The 17,646-nt window shown below is 32.1% G+C and overlaps 1 protein-coding gene across 1 annotated transcript in view; it reads right to left on the bottom strand.

Annotated features, from left to right (window-relative positions):
* The window catches only part of LOC124354698 (glucosidase 2 subunit beta), a 33,396-nt gene extending 21,122 nt beyond the window's left edge, over positions 1-12,274 (bottom strand). The window contains exons 1-6 of the mRNA XM_046805348.1: positions 12,032-12,274; positions 6,499-6,711; positions 4,713-4,885; positions 2,627-2,850; positions 294-372; positions 89-205 (exon numbers count right to left, since the gene is read on the bottom strand). Coding sequence (XP_046661304.1) covers positions 89-205; positions 294-372; positions 2,627-2,850; positions 4,713-4,885; positions 6,499-6,711; positions 12,032-12,119 — 894 coding nt within the window. The 5' untranslated portion in view covers positions 12,120-12,274. The remainder of the gene's footprint in view (positions 1-88; positions 206-293; positions 373-2,626; positions 2,851-4,712; positions 4,886-6,498; positions 6,712-12,031) is intronic.
* Between the last annotated feature and the right edge of the window lie 5,372 nt (positions 12,275-17,646).

Raw genomic sequence — 17,646 nt, 5'->3', positions numbered from 1 at the left:
TATATTTTCCATCTTTGTTATTAGCAGTATAAAGAAATAGAATTGTTCTCTGAATATAAAATAACACACACAAACTATTAAAGAGTACCTGTTCTGACGGAGGCTGAAACAGTCCCTTCTCCAACATGAAGAATGGTTTCATTCGGTTGAAGATTTCTGAACTGAACTGAGTCCAGTCAGCTTCTGTCAGGTCTCCTAAAAGGAACTGGACAAACATACAAATTATTTACCAAACAAATTCGTTACTGACATCACTGACAAATTTAAGGGTGAAGTAGGCAACATGGATTTACCTTGATCTCTTCTTCTGAGACCACCCCATCTTTATTTTGGTCAAATGTTTGTCTGGCTTGAAGTTCAGAAATGTCGATCCTGTGATAAAATGACACAAAATTAAATTAGAAATTATTTTTAAAATTAAATTTCCATTTATTATCTTATTGTACACTGTATGTTGGTTCCCACTAAACTATCATCGTTTCATGGAGTGCAAAAGTATTTAAACATAAAACTCATTTGGTAGTTAGTTAATTTTCATAATATATTTTGAAATAATACACTGGAGGTATGACCGGAGTTCCATTTCAAATTGTACAGTGGAAAGTGCAGTGCTGTAAAGCTGTTTACAATAGTTGGTTACAGTATATAATTATTGTGAATGTTTTCAAAAGTTCTGTGCATTATAATGTACAATTATCTTCAATTGTACTGTTATTGTGCCAAAAATATTCTGAAACAATATTTTTTGTACATATTAAATAGCAATTGTGATATTTTTCTGTACTTATAATTAAGTTAATGCTATTACAATAACAATGAAGCAATATTGTTTGTAAATATTAAAAAATATTCAGTGTTTTTTCACAAGCCTATTTAAACCTAAGTTAATGTTATTAAAAGGCTAAAACAATGTTGTTAGTATACATTAACTTATATATGAAATATTTGCTAGTTCGACTATATTTGATAAACTAACTCTGGAATCCGCGGTCAACTTCTCAGTGGTGGAGTGTTTTCTGGACCTTGTACATTGCCTTATATTTATTTTGTTATAATGTTTATACTATAAACTAATATTATTACATTATAAACTAGTTTATTCAAGAATGTTCAAGGAATATTTTTCTTATAAATAATAAGTATATATGTATTTTAAATTTAGTCACTGCATGCTTGCATACATTAAAAAAATAAAAAAAATTAATTAAAGTTTTTGAATTGTACAATAGCTGTAATTGATGATATGAAAAATATGTAAAAAGATATGGCATTTAATTTTGAGTAAAACAAAAAAGAGAAAATGATTTAAATTGATTGACATATTATGATAAAAAAGAGTACCGATGGTCAAAATCGAAACTTGCCAAAAAAGTAAAACTTCAATGTTCACTTATGATCATTCAGTCTCGTACTTTTTTAAACCAAGAGACACATTCACACACAAAAACATACAATTACTACTTGTAATATAGATAAATAAGAAACAACATCAGCAGAATAAAAACAGCTGTGTGAACCAGGTGACTCATCGCAGCACGTGGAGCGTAAGAAATAATTCTATGATTTTAAAACATTTAGATATATAACAGAACATGAAAATGATCAGAAAGTTTATTATTTAAGTAAACTATGATATGCCTTTTACTACTTCAGGAGTCAAGAGTCAAACTGCACTTTATAATAAGCACAAACTGGTTTTTCTCGATATTGGAAGAAATCGATTGTCAGCTACGCTAAAAGCCTTATTGTGAAAGTCAATAAAATATAAAACAGTATTTTTTTCTCAGGTTATATTTTTTCAAGCTTGATACACATAAAATGAACCATCGCATGAATAAGTAATACTTTATATAATTATCAGACAACTCAATAAAGATACTGGAAATCACTAATTTAAGGGTTAGCTGATTGATAGTAGGCCATATTTCCAGGAAAGAATAATTCAATAGTAACATTTTTTATCTCTATTAAATAAGAAATATTAAAATTGATAGTTTTTATTCTGGTAATATATAACAGGATTTAACAGTCTGTTGGTTTTACCATAACGCATTCGGTTTTTGGTTAGGTTAATTATTTTTGTATAATATTGTTACAGCCTTTTAAAATATCTTCCTAAAACAGGAAATATTAAAACACTTTTGATCATTTAATGAGGAATTGCAGACAATTATGTATGCTACAATTCATGTAGCAATTTTGGTCATCTTCTCTTATTGACAAAGCAGAAGCTGTTGGCCTGTTATGTTTGAAAAAACATTTTTAAAGTGTACTGCACTAAAAAAAAAGACAGTTGCTATGTTCGGTTTATATTATTTATAATAAAATATATGTAAGAAATATGTACTCACTGTACATGCATATGTGAAAGTGTGATGTAATTACTCAGTTTTATATATCAAATTACCAATCAAAAGAATCTTTTTAATAGTGTTCCACCTTTTCAAAAATTTAAATTATTAGAAATAGGCATGATCCCATCATATTTGGACAATCATGTATCTAGTGTACATATAGTATATACAGTTGGTGAAGAGATAGTTAATTACATAAACAATACTTAATAAATGGACCAAATCTGTATCAAACTAATTCCTAAAAGATAGAGAAATAACCAAACACTTACTTGCCATCCATATTTGAATCTATTAGCTTGAAATACTCAAAACGCTCCTGTTCCTCTTTGGCCCTTTCCTCCTCTTGTTGTTTCGCCCTCTCAGCCTCCTCCACCAGCCGATAGGCCTCTAGAGCCACGGACTCAGCAGCCTCAGCCTCCTGCTTCAACATTTCTTTCTCCTTCTTGACTGCCTCGGCCTCTGACTTATCCCTCTGCAGTGACTGTACTCTGTTCTGAAATCAAAAACTTGAATTAACATATCAAATTTATGGTTAACAAGATCTAATTAGTTGTGTCCAGGAGATAGTGAGATTTTTTAAGCAATCATGAAAAGTTCTTTTTCTCACTTCCAGGATGTACAGTAAGCCTTTGTGACTCAAGAACCTAGGCACGACAGATGCCCAACAGCCAAAGAAGAATATTTCAGTTTAAAACTTGCATTATTGTGCACTTAACCCATTGAGTAGTAGATATAAAGGCCTAGTGGCCACAATTCTTTTTGGAGAAAATGTAAAAGTTTGGTTATAATATAAAGTCTTCAGTTTTATGGTTTGTAAAATTGAAACATTGTATAAAATAAATGGTTTTCTATATTATTATACAAAATTTAAATTAACAAAACATTTTGTATATATAAAAACATTTAGAATAAAGTAAACAACAATATAAACAAGTATTTTTAAAATAAAAAATTTTTAAGATGTCTGAAAGTGTTTTTTATAATTAATGTTTTTACACAGAGAAAAATAATTAAATACATATCTCAAAATTCGGACTCAGAATAAAATTAACTTAAATAAATTCTACTGTGATTTTTTCAATTATTCCATGCAAATGTCAGTCACTATTGCTGATGGTATGTTCTATAGCAAGATTCACAGTTCACAACAATGAATTTAACACGCGAGCACACATGCTTATATTATATTTCTACGATGGTCCACACTGCAGTAAATTTGTTCACATCTTGTTGGATTGTCTCTCGCCTCCATAATAATCATCCTTTTAATATAATAACAACAAACTGTCACACAATACTGTACACAGCTGATAACAGCGAAACTAAAAGTTATACAGAAAAAAAGTTGACAAAATATGCTATATACTTAGATTTTAAAAGATACCACATTCTGAATGCTTGAAGGATATGTCAATTCTTCATTTTCTAGTTAAAAAAAAAAAAAACTATAATGCTCCTATCATTTTATAGGCTATTTGCAACTTACTATCTTCAGTCTGTAAAATAAAATAGTATTTCTCAAACATAATTATGTTTGAATGGCATTATATTAAAATAATTAACCCAAAATGAAATCAGTTTATTAATATTTTAAATATTTTGAATTCTCTAAGTGTTATTTTTTGAAAAATTATGATTTCTATAACTAAGTTACTGAATTAGTAAATTGGTAATAGTTATTTTACTGGGAATTATTTAACAACTAATCTGTTTTCATTGCAACCAATTTCCTATTCTTACTTTGTTTACTTCCTAGAGCTATAAAATAAAGTAGTCAATATAATTTACCTAATTTATTAACATTTAACATTATTTTAATAGAAAGAATGAAAATAATGTGGGCTGAATATAGAGGTTGTGTTGTTATCTATATTTTTATTTAAGAAAAGAAAAGGGATATACTGAGAAAATTTTGTACCATGAACATTTAGAAAAGTTATGGATGGTAAAATTAGTAATGATTACGAAATCGTCTGTGAAAATCCATGGTTCACAGATGAGCTTTTCAGTACTATTAAATAAGAGCATACAATTGTATGACATGTAATTTTTCTCCACTTTTAAAACGGCTTATTAAGCTGAGTTTGTGAACACACTAATTACTGCTACCACAATACATAGAAAAATCATCCTTTCCCTACTGTGAATTCAGCTGGTCATTGTTTTCTAATAGATTTTACCTAAAAAAAAAGAGCGACAGTGATTAGATCTTCAACCTTAATTCTCTAGCAATATGAAAATTGTAATTATTTCTTTAGGCTTTTAAATAATAAAACCATTATAACATCAGACACAGGTAGCGTTAATTAGTATGGATCAAACAAGATGTACTTAATCTTTCATTAGGTTACTCACCACTTTTTCTTGCTTCATCTGCTTGCCTCTAGCGATGAGTTGTTGCCTTACTTCGCTTCCCTGACGCAGCAGCTCCGCCCGCTGCTTGGCCTCTTGCCTTGCCACTTCTCCCAGTGCGTAACACACATCACTGCAGTTGCCTGTCGTATACTCGTCTGACGCATCACAGCAATCTAGATTGAACAAGATTATTGTTGTTACTATAACTATCTAATTTCCTGCAACATTAATTCCAAAGAATGAGTGGCTACATCATACCAAGGTTGAAGTACATAAGTAATGAATAACGATTAGAATGACTGTAGGTACTCTTTGTTGGCTTATTATTATATAAGGTGAAGTGCACATTTAATTAATAACTTAACACTAGGTAAAAAAAACAAAAGGAAGCAAAAATATTTCATTTACATATTTTGAACTCAACGACAGTTTTAAGTATGAAGGTTTAATGTTCATAAACAGCATATACGTATAAAAATTAAATGTTTACACTCCAGTAAAGGTTTGATTTCTCTCTAAATTTTTGAAGTAACTTCCTTTTTTTTATTCCATTCCTAAGTTCCAAATCCCACAACAACATAAAACAAGATACAAAAGATAATACATATAAATCTGTATAATGAAATCTCATTGTCTAGAGTTGTCTTTGTAGGCTGTTTCTAGGTAGTATTTGGGCTTTTAATTCAATTGATGAGATAAGAAGAAATAAAGAGAAAACTACTTCTCTTAAGCAATGAAAATTATAGTTTCACAGTAATCTACCATCGCATTTATTTTTAATGGTTTTGGAAATACAGTTTTGTTTTTTATCAGTCTAATTCTTTAAGGACAGTCAAGAAGTCAAGATGACTAAAGAGATTTTTTATCTATTTTTTTCGTTTTATACTGTGTTATAAGTTTGAAATAAATACAAAATGTTTATAGTGACTTACAATTACCATTAATGTTTAATATGCGACCATAAAATATAACGAGACATAATAACTCAACTCTGAATGATAAAATTATTACATATTCGTAAATAAGTAAAATTGTTTTCAGTAACTTTTTTGGCAATTCAGATATCAAAAAATAGTTTTCATCATTGAACACAGGATTTAGAACCAATTTAAAATTATATGTCATGTGACCCAATTCCCATTTGAAACATAAAAAATACATCCAAGATGGCCAACAAAATTAAAAACTAACAAAATAAAAAATAACTTTTATTTCAAAGACATACACTAAAAATTAACAATTAAATCTAAGTAACTGAGATTTTACATATATTCTATACTTTATAGATACACTGTACAATATATAATACAAAATATATTCCATCTTTGTGAACAAACATTTTTTGAGGGGTTGACAATAATTTTCATGTAATGTTTGCCCAAAAAACACAATGATACCCCTTGTACAAATATCTGAAAGTTGTATTGAAAAACAAAATATATAGACACCAGGAGTATTTTCACCTTCCTGAAGCAGTGTTATTTTTTATGATAAAAATAAAGTTAAAAATTCAAGAGCTTTGGTGACAAAGTTGTTACTGAAATGTGTAAGGGGAATATCTCAAAACCTCAATGAGTTCTTGAACAATGTCTTATGCTTAGTATGTTATTGACAATGGATTATTTGAAAGGATAATAGGACTTGCCATTGTAATATATTACAAAAATAGAACATTAAGTTGCGAGAATTGGAATCTATCCTCATTTCATCGGCTGTCAAAAGACATTCAAGTGTAAGGTTTAGCATGGACAGACATGGTTATGTTACAACTGCAAACTGCACTGACCACAAATTCCATCGTTAACCCTCGAGGATGGAATGTTGAGAGACTTGTGACCGGCATTGGTACAGTGAAAGATGCCATTCGGACAAGCAGCAGTCCCTGGCTCATCCGTGCCATCGTTACAGTCACAGTAATCGTCGTTTACATATTTGAAAGGAATTGTCCTCAAGCCATCAAAACAGGTGAAGTCTATGCTGGGATCGTAAAGTGATACTTCTGTAACATGACAAGTAATTATTACTAATTTTTACACAGGAAGATTATGTTAACAATCAGTTTAGTCTCATCTGGCATTCATTCTGTTTTTGCTATAGAAAACTATACATATATTTAATTTACACTTATTAACTTAAAATTACATGCTATGGTGCTCAAAGGTTTCATTGAGTCTTAATCCTGACTATTAAATTGTCCTCTTTGACTAGTAAACAAACAATTCCTTCAGTTTCTATAGTTATTATATAAATGTACAGTGAAAACTATATGACGTTTACGTTGTTGTACACCATACTTGAACTGGCCTGTCACTATGTGACAGCAGCGGTGGGTGGTGCTTCCCTCTCAACACTCGATGTATGGGCTATATACAGTAGTTGGTATACAAAACATGACATTTTATCCTACAGCTTTAGGAGAAATATTAAAATGCAATTCCTAATTACTGAGTTAGATCTACTGAGTTAGAAATTACTGTGCCTGCCTTTTTAATTTTTGTATTTTGCCAACCCTCTCTGAATTATAATGTTAAAAAATCAAGTAAAATCTATAATAGTTGTAACCTTTTACTTCTAACAATCATGTATAACTTATCAAGTAATGCTAGAGCACAGAACTATAAAATATGACAAGCAATAAATCCAAATATTTTTAACCGAACCCTTAAAAATAGTTTAATACAACATTTTTGATTTATTTACATTCCTTCAATGAGCTAGCAGTTATTTTTTTTTGTTCTCTTAGGATAAGAAGCTTATAAATTGCACTTAGTCCTGTAAGAACATTTGCGCTGCTTCTGGAGTGATAGGATATTCAGGATAAGTAAGGTTAGGGAGTAAGGGCCGCCTCCTATCGAGATCCGTGAGGGAGAATTAGGGCACTACATCTCATAGTCATGTCTCACCGGAAGAAGAGGAGGCCAGCTCAGAACCAGCCTCTCCAGTCAAAGTAGGCAGGGGGTGGCACACCTTTGTTGAGGCTAGCAAGAACCTCTGAGATTAGGGAACAAACCCCACCAACTCCAACAGTCATCTCCCAAAGTAAACTAGACCTATTGAATTGCCCTCATGGGCAGAATCTCAACATTTGCGGTTAGTGATGTGCCGCTCCTGGACATCCATAAGATTGCCCAAATTGAAGTGACACATAATTTTTTGCTGTGCCCAGTGGTGGGTTCAACTGGAAGGTATAAACCAGCCAAAAGTGATCCCTGCTGGGTAAGCCCCAAACGAGGTAATACTCGAGATCGCTAAAAAGAAAAACCACATACAACTGCTTAATTAATACAGGAATTAATTCTTCCTGCTACAATGTGATTTCAAACATAATCATTCTTCAAGATGCATAAAAACTTAAATAAATCTCAACAACTTAAATTAAACTTGACTATGGCAAAGAAAAATATCTGAAATGGTTGAAGATATATTCAGAACCAGCTATAGAAGCAAATAAAAAAAATACAGTACTTATTTTTTCAATTGAAGTTGATTGCCAAATGTGCTAATTTTTTCTACTTCATTATGTATGATTTGTGGTGATTCTATTCACAAAAACATATTATTTTGTAAGTCTTTGCCTAATAATGCAACATATAAGTCTTTTGAAGGTGTTTATTGAAGCTATTGAACCTTTTAATAAAATTGAATGGAACAGATACATTTTAATTTTAAATGATGAAGTAAAGGCCATTATGGAAAGAACAGTGATTTTATTGCCAGGCTGTAATCCAAAATACCACATGTAACCTAGGCCCACTGTTTTCTATATAGGCAAGTTTTAGCCTAGATTTTAGTTATAAAATCCCTGACGAACTCAGTCACAATTTAGCTGAAGATGTCCGAGTAGTTAACTATAATAAGAGTCACTTATTGCAAATTAGGTTATTTGAAAACTTGTGTTAAGAGGTAAGACCAGAACACAAACATTTACTATTTACACGATAGTTATATTGTGGTAAAGTATTAAACAAAGTGTTTGAATTAAAGTTGGAAATGTTTCTATTTTTTGTTGATTGTAATTCTGAACTTCCAGTTTTTATCATTGAAGAAAAAATGTTGATTATAAAATAAGTTACTTTTTGGAACACATCAATTAAGAAAGATTTTAAATATTTTTAAGAGCTTTATTACAAGACCTATGCAGAATTTTTTAACCAACCGGTCAAGAATAAAAGTTCATGACAACTTTTATTTGTATAGTTCAAAAATTACATTTGCAAAATCATTACACTTGTAATTATATTTTATAATAAAATTGGGCTGAATCAAACCAAAAGTTTCCAAGATATGAATTTCAAAGTTGCATTTTGGTTGAAAAGTATCAAAAACAGGCATTTTTTTGTTATTATTGGAATAAAAATTAGAGTTATTGACTGTAAATTATTTTCTTTATATTATTGAAATAAAACTGTAAGTCAGAATATGTTGAAAACTGAATAATCCAAGTTATATAAGAATGTTAAGTTAAATATTGGTTGCGATGTTTACTCACTGCGTTCAAACAACAATTTTGTTTCAAAATCATTGTAACTGTCATAGCTGTATTATTAGTACCTATAATGAAATGTTTTGGACATGAAATCTGCATGAAATTGTTTGTAGTCTTTAAATGTTATAATGCAAAATTCGTCAAGACCAGCAAACATGAAGTGTAGGTTTTCTTAAGTTAACCATGTTTTTTTTTTAATTAAAAGAAGTCAATTATAGAACAAATTGTATTTAGAATATAAAAATTTGTGTACAGGTGCAGATGATTTAGTTATTGCTCAGAGAATTACTATTGGTTGATTATAGCGATGGTTATAATAATTAAATATGGTATCGTTTGAAAATTTCTATATTAAAAATACGAGTCCGCTTATCGTACTCTAGCCGAGCACAGAATATGAATATCTAAACATGGGTACTGCATATGCTTCTTGTTAGGAATGTACAGCCTACTTTGTAATCTTTCCCACCAAGGGACCTTTTACTTTTATTCACAATGACTGTCTTTCCTACAGTGCATACTGTTTGGTAATTTGTGTATTTATAAAAGGGCGTGATTTTGCCAAATCATCTGCCTTTGCTCACTCATCATCTGCAAAATATAACATTTCTGTACGCAGTACAAATTGACTAGTGACATATCATTACTCATTTAATTTTTGTACAGTGGGTCATTAAAACAAAAATCATTAACAGTGGGTGTTTTCTTAAGCCCCATCCAAATTAAAAGTGCTATGTATTCTCTTATTTTTATTGCAATCTGTGTCTTTCCGTTCATTTAATCTTGATTATTTTCTATCATTATGTGCCTATAAATATATGGAGGCATATATATTTGTGATTCCCAGAATAGTGATAATAATACCACCAGAAATCATCAATTTAAAACAATCTGTTGGAGTCAAATCATTATTTACACTTTCATTTATACCTTAGTTTCATGTAAACAGAATATTATTGTGTGTATTTCCTCACAAGGTTAAAGAGAATGGTGAGAGATATCCTAGAGAAAGATGATTCCCTCTGACACAACGTCTGGCAAAAACAACTGATACAGTTGACTATATAATAACATTATGGAAAAAATAGCACATTCTATTCCATATAATCTCTAAAAACTAAATTTGGCATGAACGGAACAACTAATAGTTATAATGCAGTAAAACAACACTGTCTGTCACATAAGACTAACATGGCAGCAACAAAAAATGTCAACAATTGACTCTGTGTTTAACCCTCCAAGTGATGACTAAACCACTTCAAAGTGCTAGGCCATTTTCGAGCATATGACATTTCTTTTTTAAACAACTTTTTATATACAAACATATGTTCAAATTGCATGTATTACATATGGTTTTTTACACAAACATATGTTCTATAAGATCAAGTAAAAATAAAAATGCTTATCTTTTATCATAAAAAAATCTGGTACTGCTAACCGGTAGTGTAGTTTTTTATATTTTTATTTTTCAAAATCCTTGACGTATAGTTTTTACAAAATGTAGTAGTCCTAGTTCTAAAAATATGCAAAATGTTCCAAATATAATGCTGAATAAGAAAAATATCACTTCTTAACCTTTTGCACAACATATCACAATACTAATTGGTAAAAAACAAAACAATGTTTTTTTGCAAAAATTTTACTAAAATGTTTACCACATCAACAAGTGGCAGAAGTAGTTGAATAGTGATTATTGCCTCAAAATAAACACATATTTAGTTACTGATATGAGTAAAAGTAAGAAAAACGACAGATAAAGTATTAAAAATACAAAAAAAAATGGCTTATATACATATTTACATTAGACTTAAAAAAATTAGTCTCAGTCACTCTCTGGTGGGGGTGCTGCTTGCATCGCTATCATTTCCACTCAAATCGTCATCAAAACAGCGCCTAATGGCACTTGAATTACTAAGTTCACTCATAGCACAAATAATTACTCAATAAACAATAATATAAGTCACTTACAAATCAAAAGAACGAAGCAAAACAATAAAGTCACAGAGCGTCGGCCGCGAGACGACCGTAACAGACAAACACGCATCGAAATCAGCTGACTATTCTTCTTACTCTTCCTTGTAAACTTCTGAATTACATAGTTCTAATTACGTTACTTGATAGGGAATTTATTCCTACACGTAGCCTTATAAACCATGTCGTTATTGAGCGAACCGTTCGTCTGTGATATGAAAAAAACGAACATATCGCACAGTGCAATAGTAGCACTTTGAAGTGGTATATGAACATATCGCACAGTGCGATAGTAGCACTTTGAGGGTTAAAGTCAAGTTTTTATCACTTTATACACACCCTACACATAACATTTGTTTATGACTTTACAAAAGAGGACTGTTAAACCTAAATAAAATCAGCAAACATTTGATAACTTCTGATAAGATACTAGTGTAATAAAAGCTAATTTAAATAATAAGGCCTATTATAATGAAAAACCATTTGGGGTCAATATAACAAAAGTTTTGGATACTAACTTTTTAAAGATGTAGCCTACTTGTGTTTAAAGGAAGCATAAAGGCTTGAGTAACATTTCAGTCATAAGTTAGGTCACTTCTGTTGGTTCCTGGGAAGCTCAATAATCATTTGAATTCAATGTATTCACATACGCTAATAATAGAGAATTCTATAAAATCCTTAACTTTACTAAGGTAGCAAGTTTAACTTTTCTTGCATATTAGTCCGTAACTCATAACAGTTACTGGATATTTATTATTTTGAAAAGAAAATTTATCAATTTGTCAGTCAATCATTTCCTACTTACTTTCTTGTCTAATAATGTTTAAGATAACCTAAAACTAAACAAAATTTAATAACTCACTTGAAATAGGTACACCACGTGGTCTTAATATCTCACAATACACCGATGAATACAAGAAATTGAATGCTAAAAACAATTTTAATAACATTTTAACAAAATATTTAAAATTTAAGCCGGTAATCCTTTAGCCAGTCTTCATGTAGGTGATAAACAAGCTCTGTCAATTTCAAGCAAGAAGCAGACCATCAAAGCTGGCGAGCACCAATCAGATGATTGTACTTGGACAGCACAGCAATGGCCAACGAAACTAAAGGACTACAACTGCACTGTGGACCAATCATTAAGCCAGCAAGGCAAAATTACCCACAACTAGGAAACTATCATTCACATTTTTTTTATTTTGATAACATTAATATAAACCACTCAGTATAACCAAAGACCTATATAAATTAACAAAGTTGCAACACGTCCAACATTTTCCAATAATGTTTATATAGTGTTAATGATTTATTAATATAATCATATCATAATTTATTATTGTTAACCTATCAAACAAAATAAGGGGGAGAGGTGTATAGTACAAGGTCGGTAGTACTGATGAAAAGTACAACGATCACATACAAGATATGACCCTATGTATATTGTGTCAACCAGAAAAATTATTGAAAATATTGTACTATCATTCTTTATTTTAGCTGTAATATATAAAAAAAACAACTATTGGTAACTTCTTCCATGATTATTCCAAGTCATTTGGTGTTTCCTAATAATGCAAATAAACCAGACAACGACTGTTCTGTAACTATAGTTGGAAACCAGTTGCGTCTGCAACAAAATTTCTGTCCCCACACGTCGAAGGGTTGGTTGTGTATCAGTTGCGTCTTTAGTGGAGTGTTTATAATTTAAACGTGTTTGTTTTTAAGACCTTAGCTTGACCGTTTGTACTGACCATGTCAGACTCAGATGTAGAAGACGTTGTTACTATCGATACCAAAGACGGCGAAGGGTACAATGAGAGCATTAGATTCACGATTATTTTAAGCAACAATGTGAAATCTAGGCTATTTGTAGCAGCTAGAGAGCAGTGTCAGTCGGATAGGAAGTTTAAATCGTATTACCAAATGACAAAAGACTTCTTTTTGGAACTTCCAAGACTGGTTGGTCCTTTCTTGAAGAAGATAGACGCAACATAAGGTTAGGTTAGGTTAGGATATATTCTTGTTATATTATGCTATTATAGTTTATTATGTTATTTACATTGTTATAGTTTATTTATTGTTACTGTTTTCCTGTTAGTATTGTTACTGTATTAAAACATGCATTAATTTTCTTGTTATATTATCCTCTGCCATAGTTTATTATGTTAGTGTTATTTTTCAGTCATCCACATGTTTTGTTTGAAGAAGTTCTTGTTTAGGTTAAGTTGTTTACATGTTAATTATATGAAACTTAAATATAAAATGAAGAAGTATGTCCGTTGGAAATAAATAAATAAACAACCATGAGGGAATGTGTTCCAGCACAGGAAAGATTAATGATCACTCTAAAGGAAGTTTAACAAGTCAACTTTATTGTAATTTTATAATAACATTAGCATTATAGGTAATAAGATGATCAATAGATGATAACCATATCAATTGAGTAAAAGTGTTTATTTATTAGTTGTGAAGGCTATCAGAAGAGGTTTTATAAAAATCCGTAGTTTTGCATTTAATCAACTGCATTGGACATGTGAGTAATGTTCACTTGTGCATCTCTGGAGTCGGACACCGTTGGAGAGGTGAGTATTGTCTATCAATCTGCTGATTTCTGGTATCTGCCTCGACATTTGCTAGTAATTTAGCATTTTTGGCTCTAAAGTATTCAGCTACTGTTTTTTGAGTTCTTGATCACTAACGTTGAAATAGACCCTATGCGGCCGTCAAAACACTGGCAAAACACCACGTGGTCTCGTGCAACTCAAGTCTGCAACGTAACTGAAACTGCGGGCCCACGGTTGCATGCGACTGGTTTCAGACTGGTTTTAGATCACCAAAAACCGATCGCGTCGTATGCGCCTCCCCACTTCAATACATTGTTGAGGTCACCAAATAGTTGCGTGCTAACTGGTTTGCAATTATAGTTGCAGAGCAGTCGCTCCGTATGCGATGGGCCAAAATAACTGATCAGAGACTAATAAAACTGTAGCATATGTCCCAAATTTTGACAATTTCGATCCTAAAAAAAGAATATTTCCAAACCAAAAACAATGTTTTAAAAATTATACCCAGATGAAAAATGTAAGTTCAAATAAAAAGTAATGTGCTAAGCAATTACTAAATTAAATCGGGACTAGTAATATCAACATAGCTTAATCACTTTCTACACCTAAGTTACCTAAAGAACTAACAACTAACTGTTAGAAAAATATGATTATGCCAATTAGGTGTAGCAACTAAACAAGTCCATTTTAACGATGAAAAGCCCTAACTCCTTCTACGGGAGTTAGGGCTTTTCAAGGGTGCGCTTCAGACCAAACAAACTGTGACATAAAAAGCCCTAACTCCACTTTTTCTATTAAAAAAATTAATCAATGATATTTCACATCAACATAAATATTTTGTAGGTATATCAATAACATTTTAGCATAAACCTTTTTTTAAAGTGCTAAAACGTTAATGCAGGTAAAAAAATTGGTAATCTTCGTTTCCTGAAAAGTTTTGTTTCTTGGAGTTAAGGTTTTTATTCTTATGGGGGCAGACATGCGCTCTGCTTTATACTCAAGAAAGTGTTTTCAAACTTCTAACCGAATATCTAGATCCTAAGAAAAATATTCTTGTCTCTCAACGCCAGTTTTTATCAATCTATCTAAACGATCAGCAATCGGTTTATTACCCGCCTAAGAAGTAACATAACAAACTATGACCACATCAGTCTGCGATTGTAAAACATCAAAAGTAGATATTTTCCTCTGGACTCAAATCATACATAGAATAAAATAACCATTCTGTCCGTGAGGAACTCATACAATCTGAAATTTCTAAATTTAAAAATATTGTATCGAAAGCTATAGCCTTAGAACCTATAAAATTGACTCTAAGCTAATTGCCCAAAAACATCTTCCAGTCTCATCAATACCAAGTACAGACAAAGTTTCTCACACATCTAGTCCCAACCACAGACTTAACCGTTCCTTAACACCCTATTTTACGTTAAAAAGGTTAAATTCAAGGCACATGCGCACTTTAAAATCTCAAATCAACTATGATGAATTTGGAATCAGTGGGTTATGTTTACGTTGGTGTAAATGAAACCAGCTATCCAAAGAATGTCGTACAGACAATAACAATCTAAGATGCTCTGAATGTTCTAGGCAAGGACATGTCAATAAAATTTGTATCACTTCACTTGCTTCAAAAAATTCCGAATCCAACGATTAATCAATCAACCAAGTAAATAATATACAAAACAACCAATATGGTGTTGAAAAGATCGTAGATATTTTCCAAATTGATCCATCACAAGAAACATAGCGTTTCTCTGCCTTGCTAAATGTTGAAGACACACCAGTAAAATGTGAAGTATATTCAGGATAAGAATTAACCTTCCTACTACGAAACATGTTTAACCAGCTAACTCTAAATTTACCACTTCAGCCTACATACATGACAGTTAGATCGTATTCAGAAAACGTTTTTACTCCATATCAAAAGGTAAATTCTTATGTGAGTTACAAATCAAATGTTTTCAAAGGTGAAATTTATATCGTACCAGAAAACTACCCGTCTATATTAGAGCGAGTATGGATCTGCAATCTCAAAATGGACTTATATAATGTCTATAGCAAGCAAGCAACTTCTCCCCATATCAACCCTATCTATAAAAAAAGACGTGTCATCAGCATGCCCTGTAATTTTTTAACAGAAAATAGGCTACATACCTAATTTCAAAGTGTCACTCAAGCTATAAGAATTTGCACCAAGCCGGAGAGCGTGATATTCCTCGCGGATTGCAAAGAACAGTAGATGTTGATCTAGATTCTCTCGAATCGGAAGGAATAATTAAAACGATCCGACACCGGCAACAAGTGCTCTCCTCTTGTAGTTGTTCATTAAGCAGACGGTTGAGTACGTCTCTGTCTACTATGAGTTAGGAGTGAACGAAGCATTGACAAACTCCCACTATCCAATCATGCCTCAAGCAACTGCAGAAATTTGATTTATAACTCAATTAAGAAAAGTATTTTTTTTTTTTTAGAACGCACAGAGTTCCTAGGACACATTGTTGAACACAACAAAATCTTAAAATCGCCTAGGAAGACCAGTGCAATTCTGAAAATGAAACATCCCACATCAATTGAAGAAGTACAAAACTTTTTAGGGGTGGTAACCTATTACTACTATTAGCACTGGTTATTCCCAATCTTTCGACCCTAACAGCGCCCTCTGCGACAACTTCTAGTCAAGAACGCCAGGTTTATCTGGGATAGAAAATGCAGCGAAGCCTTCAATTGACTCAAGCAAGAGATTGTCATTGAACGAGTTCTTAAACCATTTGACCCAGCCTTGCCAGTTGAACTCACCTGTGATGCCAGCCCTCAAGGTGTTGTGGGGATAATTTCTCACATCATCCATGGACAAGAGTAACCCATTGCCTTCGCATCAAGATCTCTTACGCAAGCTGACAACAATACTCCCAGTCTCACAGAGGGGCCTTGGGCGTTGTATTTTCAGTAGGAAATTTTTTTCAGTACTTGTTTGCAAAATCTTTCAAGTTAATAACTGACAATCATCCAACTGCTTGTAAGAATGTTTCCTCGAAACCCTAAAATACCCCAAACTTCAGCTCGACTCTACCGTTATGTCGCATTCCTATCAAGTTTCAACTATGAGGTAATATATAAGAAAGGCAGCGAACATTCAAATGTTGACTGCTTATCAAAAGCACTAATCGAAGCATCGCCTAATGCCTAAAACTCAATAAAAATTGAAGTAAATAAAATGTTTTTAACACCACTAAAAGTCTTTACCACAATGAATTTAACATTTGAAATCCTCCGGGAAGAAATAAAGAAATATGTAAACCTATCCAAGCTACTTCAAGGCAGCAAAGAAGACGCCGAGTTCATCACCTCTAACAACATCATCTCCAGAAGATCAAGAGTCATTGTACCAGAAAGCCCTCAAGATTCGATCCTTAAAGAATTTCACCACACGCACATTAGATTGACAAAATGAAACAACTTGCTCGCCAGTACAAGTACTGGAAATTGATCAAAAATGACATCGAAAGAGACGTGCGAGAATGTGCTGCATGTGCTTCAACAAGAAACAGATCATCCAAAACACCTCTACACCTTTGACGGGAACCACAGAGAAATTGGCATCAGATTCAAATTGACTACGTTGGGCCGTTTCAGAACCACAACTTTCTTGTCATTATGGATGCAAAATCTAAATGGGCGGGAATGGAAGTATGCTTTTCAGCTCCAACTTCTTCGACTGTAAAAATTCTCCAGAATGTATTCACTTGCTACAGATACCCAGGTCTGATGGTATCGGACAACGCTGCGATCTTCACCAGCGAAACTTTCTAGCAGTTCTTCAAAGAAGGAGGAATATTCCAAAAGTTCATAGAACCGGGTAATCTATCGGCCAACGTACTAGTTGCAAGGAGCGTCCATACCCTCAAACACA

The sequence above is a fragment of the Homalodisca vitripennis genome, chromosome 2, assembly GCF_021130785.1.
Source record: "Homalodisca vitripennis isolate AUS2020 chromosome 2, UT_GWSS_2.1, whole genome shotgun sequence".
In the NCBI taxonomy this organism is placed as follows: Eukaryota; Metazoa; Arthropoda; class Insecta; order Hemiptera; family Cicadellidae; genus Homalodisca; species Homalodisca vitripennis.
Note: the sequence above shows the minus strand (reverse complement) of the source record. Positions and strands in the feature narration are given on the sequence as shown.